The following is a 6,000-nucleotide window of genomic DNA, read 5'->3' as shown; positions in this document are numbered from 1 at the left end:
CTTCTTCTTCCCCGCCACCCCTCCACCCCGCTAAGCAAACGTCTAATCAGGTCTTATCCTTCTTTCATTGCAGTGCCTGTTAGATTCATCTCTTCTCAGTTTGCACCTTTTCCTCTCTCACCCGTTTTCCCCCCTTTTCAATGATCTTCTGAAGACCTCCGAGTCTTTACTTTCAGCCCAGTGCCAAATTAATAATCAACCGACGACTCAGAAGACCACTTACATGGCTTATGTCCCTTTGTCAAGGACTCTCCATAGTTCTGTGAGTTCAAATTCCTCGGTTTGGTATTAAACGACTTCACTTCGAACAGGACTCCTTTCCCAAAGTCTCCACTGGGGGATGGTACCTTGACTACACCCACAGCTCACGCCCTCCAGCTTCCAGAAATTTCCTTCTCCAGACCCCCTGGTGAAATTCCATCCCTTCCAGGAATCAAGCCACGTCCCCAAAGAAGCTCTCCTTGGCTTTTATTCCAGCCCTAATGTCTTTTATCACTGGGGCACCCCACCCCACCTAGCACTGAATGATGTTTGATACATTCGTGACCACGTCGGAGGGTGGAACCCGACTTCCGGCCGAACCTCCAGTTCCCGAGCCCCTGATCCGGCACTCAGTGACGCTGCAGGAATGGATGAAGGCGCAAAAGGCCACGCGTCTGGTCCAGGCCCTTCTTGCTACCTCCAGCCCCCACCACCCACCACCCTCTCTTCCTGCCAGAGTCTGAGCCTGTGGGTCCGACCGCCGACGCCGCCAGGCATCAGTGGGGCGGGCTGTGTCCCCGAATCCAGAGCATGTCCGCGTCGCCCGACCTCCACGACTTAGCCCTGACCCGAGGACAACGGCGCGGAGCCGGGCGCATTGCTCCCCCCTCCGGGAGGGGCCGTCCCCTGCGAAGTGGGCTGGTTTCGGGAATCGCGGCCACCAGAGCCCATGGCCCCGCGGGAACGAGGGCGACCAGGCCCGCAGGGCGGGGAGATTCGGCGTCGCCCCTCGCCCTCCCCCTCGCGGCCATTGGGCAGCCTCGGCGGCGCGCCCCGTGGTCGGGGCGGGGCCCTCCCCATCTCCCCTCGGTTCCCCTCCCCTATTTCCCGGGGTGGGGACGGCGGGAGGCGTGGAGGGGCTGCCGGGGCGTCGGGTTACGTCTCCGCCTTCCGCAGCCTCGGGCCGCGGAGCCGCTCGGCTTGCGGGACGGCAGTTCGGGATCATGTGGAGCGCGGTCCGCCGGAGCGGGGCTGCGTGGACGCGGGCGCTGCTGCTGCAGCTGCTGCTGGCTGGGCCCGGGGGCTGCCTGAGCCGCCAGGAGCTCTTTCCCTTCGGCCCCGGCCACGGGGACCTGGAGCTGGAGGCCGGGGACGACCGCGTCTCCCCAGCCCTGGAGCTGAGCACACCGCTCCGCTTCTTCGACAGATCCGACATCAACTCGGTCTACGTGAGTGTGCGACCCGGGCGGGCGGTGGAGGCAGGTGAGGGGGAGGACGTGGGGGCTGGCGGCGTCGGAAGGAAGGCCGGGGCGGGCCGGGGGCGCCCGCGGAGCCGGCCGGACGTGGGCGTCGTGGGCGGGGACCCGGGCCCGCTGGCCGCCGGGGCGCGGGGTGCGGCGCCGGGTCTCCAAGCCCAAGGGGGCTCCCGCCTCCGCCCGGCCCGCCGACGCCTCCCCGCCGCCGGGTCCCTGTCGCCGCTGGAGGGGCACTCGGGTCTGGGGAGCCCGCCCCGTCTGCGCGGCCCCGCGCGCGCCCTGCCGGACCCCGGGACCCGGCGGAGTTTCCTCCCCGGAGGCCGCGGGGAAGTCGGTCCGCGACTCGCCATTGTCGCCTGTCTTCTGGGGACAGAACCCGGTCCGGTTGGGACCAGGCGCGGGCGCGGGGACCCCCGGCGGCGCCGGCGCAGGGGGAGCCCGCCGCAGCGCGCTCTGCGCCCGGGAGCGGGGCCGGCAGCCCGGCCGCTGCGCGCGCGGGCTCCGGGCTTGTCTTGGCCGCGGTTCTGCTCGCCGTGGGGCTGGTTGCAGTGCAGGGTTCAGGGCTGGGGACGCGGGGCGCTCCGGTGACCCAGTTTCCTGTCGCGCAGCATTGTCACCACGGGGGGCGGGGACAGATGGAGAGCGGGCCCGGGACCTCCCGTTCTCTGGAGCCTTCTCGAAACTGGCCCGGCGCGGGGACGCTGTCACCTCCGCAAAGTCGTTTGGTGCCGCCTCCTGCCGCCGCGCGCCATGTGGATTTCATAAAAAGCTGCGCGCATTCCAGGAGGTGGGGGGCGCCGCCGGCCGCGGCGGGAGCCGGCCCTGCGCGGGGAACGGCTTGCTGGTCCTCTGGCCCGGCCGCCGCGCCTGGGACAACACCCGCGTGCAGCTGGCCGGCTGGGCCGAGAGAGCAGTGCTTACAGCCCCCGCCCGCAGAGCGTGTCGCCTTGCGGGCGCCTGCCCTGACCTCCCTGTGAAGACCCCGTCTCAGGTTTTAAATGCGTCAGAGAAAATCCACAGGCTTGCCGAGGAGATCCATTATGTTGAAACACAAATTAAAAAAAAAATTTAAGTCGTAGGAAATAGTATATGTGTTTATTTTTAACCATATTAAACAGCACGGTGTAGCCGTGGATGCAATGGCGGGTCAGCTGGTGACTGTACTTTCAAGGTCATGAGGACTGTAAACAATATTGGGAGACACCTGCGGTGACTATAATGTGATTGGACAGACTCTGACTTCTAATAGTGGAAAGGTCATTAAGTGCTAATTCTACTGTGCTTCGTTGCCCGCCTTCACTGTGGAAGGAAATTCTAAATCTCAGTGAGGGGTTACTGAAAAAGGAATTTCTTTTTCCATCGAAGTTAACAGACCCCCTGAATTCTCTTCATGAACCCCTGTGGGGGTCCCTGGACCCCCAGCTCAGAACCCCCATGTTAAATTTGGGACCTCCTGCCGTCCTTTACTTGTGGCATCAGACTAACCACATCACTTTCTAAAGACCTAGAAAATCTATTGCTAAAAGGTGATTCCTGTCAATCCACACCTTATAGCCTACTGGGGTTTTTAATCTGCATGTCAATGAGAAAGACTGAACTCACTTTGCGTCTTATTCCTGGGCTGCAAATTGGGTTCCCAGGAATCTGACTCTGAGATGGAGATAAACAGGCACATTATGTCTTTAGGGTGAGATCCTCAGAGCCGCACCTGTGGAAGGGAGGGCACTGAAGACGGATGAGCAGAGGGAGATGCAATGCAGGCCAGCGAGGGTGTCAGGCAGCCCCTGGGAGCTCTGGAGGTGGGATGGCCTTTCAGCACAGTCTCAAATCTCCTGAGAGGGCTGGGCCTTTGTGTCCTTAACAGTGATCAATGATTAGATAAGGGCTGCCCTGGAAGGAGGTGTGACCCGTGAGGGAGGCAGTTTTTTCCACAGAGGCCATCATCAGAGAGGACTGACCACTGAGGGCTGCATTCCCAATGCAGGTCTGAAGGTCTGAAGGGGGGTCTGGTGACACATCCCAGTGCCCACCACGATCTGCAGCTGTGTAGGTGCTCTTCTGAGCTGGCGGAAACCCTCCCAAGGCCCTGAGCGAAGGGTGAATTGGCAGGCTGTGTGGGTATCAACCAGGTGGTTTATACCGTTCTGGGCACTAAACTAGGAAAGTGAAAGGAAACCCACCGAGAAGGAAAACAGTTATTGAATGAATATATCTGTGTGTTCCAGGGTCTTAGTTTTACATTGTTTAATCCTCAAAACAACCTGCCCCTTTTTTCAGATGGAGAAATAGTAATAATTAGTAATTACCCAAGGCCATACCACCAGTTAAATGCCCCAACTAGGATTCTAGCCCAAGTCTGTGTCTGACTCATAATGCTTTCAAGCGTCAAGCCTAAGACATGGAGTAATGGACACAAGGGATTGCTGTCAGTTATAGTGAGGGGAGACTTCACAAAGGACGTTACATTTACGACTTGAAAGAGAGGTCCAGTTTTAGCTGGTAAAGGGGGTACTGGAGAGGCCATTCGGGGTGGGAGGTACTGCAGGAGCAAATGTGTGAGGATGGGAAGAACCTTGGCATATGCTGGGAGAGTGAGGGCTATGATCCCATTTGTTGGAATAGGAGGGTTCTGTCTGGGTAGGCAGGTGGGGTCAGGAGATCTATCAGCTAGCTCTTGCTGTGTAACAAACAACCACAAGACCTCAGTGGCATGTAACAATAAGCATTTGTTTGTTGCTTACGTGTCTGGAATCAGCAGGTGGTGGGCTGGTTTAGGGTGGCTTCAGCGGGAGAAACTGGGGTGATTTGGTTTTGTTCCATGGGTCTCTCATCCTCCACAGCTGTTTTGCCTGGTATGGGTGCCATGAACCCTGTGTAGCTATTTTCAATTAAGTTCATTAAAATTAAATAGTATTACAATTTCAGCTTTTGAGTCACAGTAGCCACATGTCAAATGTGCAGCACCGTCAGGTGGCTAGTGGTTACTAGATTGGACAGTGCTGCTGTGGAATGTGTCCATCATCACTAAAAATTCTGTCAGGCAGTGTTGCTTCAGAGGGCCAGCTCAAGCATGTCCTTTTTCAGGGGGATGTCAGAGCTATAAGGAGCAGAAGTGCATAGTGCTTTTTCAAGCCTCTGCTAGGGTCCTTGTGGACTAAAGCCAGTTTCATGGCTGAGCCCAGAGTCAGTGGGTTCTGAGACTGGCAACAGGCATGGATACAGGGAGAGGTGACCATGTGGGGCCATAGGATGCAATCCATTACATGGAGGGTCAGGGCCATGCTGATGGTTGGTGGGTTACGCTGTCTGTCACTGGTCACAAGGCATGCCCGTCTTTTTTTTTTTTTAATTGTTTTTTAATTGAAGAATAGTTGATTTACTATGTGTGTTGGTTTCTGGTATACCACATAGTGGTTCAGTCATACACATATATATTCTTTTTCATTATAGGTTATTACCAGACGTAGGACTTAGTTCCCTGTGCTATACAGTAGGGTCCTGCTGTTTATCTATTTTATATATAGTAGTTGGTATCTGCAAATCCCGAACTCCCAATTTATCCCTCCCCACTTCCCCCACTCTTTTCCCTTTGGTAATGGCATGGCTGGGGGTGGTTTGCAAGAAAGCATGAACAAACAGACAGGGAGAGTTTGGGAGCAGGAGAACCAGTGTGGTAAGTTGCAGATTTGTCCAGACGTGGGGATGAGAGCGTACAGGAAAGGGGGGCAAGGAGAGAAGTGGGTGAGCCTGGGGGATCTAAGCTGCATCCTGACCAGTCCCACATCGGAGGCGGAGGAGGCAGGGAGGGAGGGGCTCTTGTCCTGAGGACTGAGAGTGAGGAGATGGCTGAGGGGGCTGACCTGAGGGGAAAGGCAGTAACCCAGGGTGAGTCTGTGGCATTGGGGACCGGAATGTGGAGATGCCCTGGATCTTGTAGACCTTCAAGCGAGTGGTCAGGCTGGGAGGCGAGTGGAAGCCCTGACGCTAGTTGACAAGAGGAGATAGGAGAGTAAGAAACAGTCTGAGTGCTGGGTTCAGAGACCTGGAAAGGGTGCTGTTAGTGATGCCCCGACTCAGCGGTCCTCACAGCGCGGTCTGGGGACTCCTGGGTGTCCTGGAGGCTTTTTCAAGTAACTCACAAGGTCAAAACTCTTTCCCCGATAAAACGAAAATGTAATTTGCTTTTCATACTCCGTGCCCTCATGTACATCGTGAGCTCACCAGAGGGTATGTGATGGGTGATGCCTCCACACGTCGTGGTACCTGTCACGACAGATCAAACGCGGAAGACGGGAGAATCCAGCTGTCTTCCACTAAGCCAGACGTCAGGCTGACTTGTACAAATGCAAAGCAGCGACACTTCTCTCCCTCGCTGCTTTTGGGTTTTACTTTCATTAAAAAAAATATGTTAACATGTAATGAGTTCATTATTGTTGAAGTATTATAGATATTTAGGGTTTTCTCAGTTTTAGTTTCCGATACGCTAACTACTGATCAGCATAAACGCAAGCTTCTAGGGGGGCTCTTTAATAATTTTTGAGAG

General features: G+C 56.3%; 1 protein-coding gene across 1 annotated transcript in view; it reads left to right on the top strand.

Moving 5' to 3' along the window:
• The first annotated feature begins 1,087 nt into the window (after window positions 1–1,087).
• The window catches only part of NID1 (nidogen 1), a 79,741-nt gene continuing 74,828 nt past the window's right edge, over window positions 1,088–6,000 (top strand). The window contains exon 1 of the mRNA XM_072971021.1: window positions 1,088–1,430. Coding sequence (XP_072827122.1) covers window positions 1,206–1,430 — 225 coding nt within the window. The 5' untranslated portion in view covers window positions 1,088–1,205. The remainder of the gene's footprint in view (window positions 1,431–6,000) is intronic.

This window comes from Vicugna pacos, chromosome 11 (genome assembly GCF_048564905.1).
Source record: "Vicugna pacos chromosome 11, VicPac4, whole genome shotgun sequence".
In the NCBI taxonomy this organism is placed as follows: Eukaryota; Metazoa; Chordata; class Mammalia; order Artiodactyla; family Camelidae; genus Vicugna; species Vicugna pacos.
The sequence above is the reverse complement of the archived record's forward strand: the minus strand, read 5'-3'. Positions and strand labels throughout refer to the sequence as shown.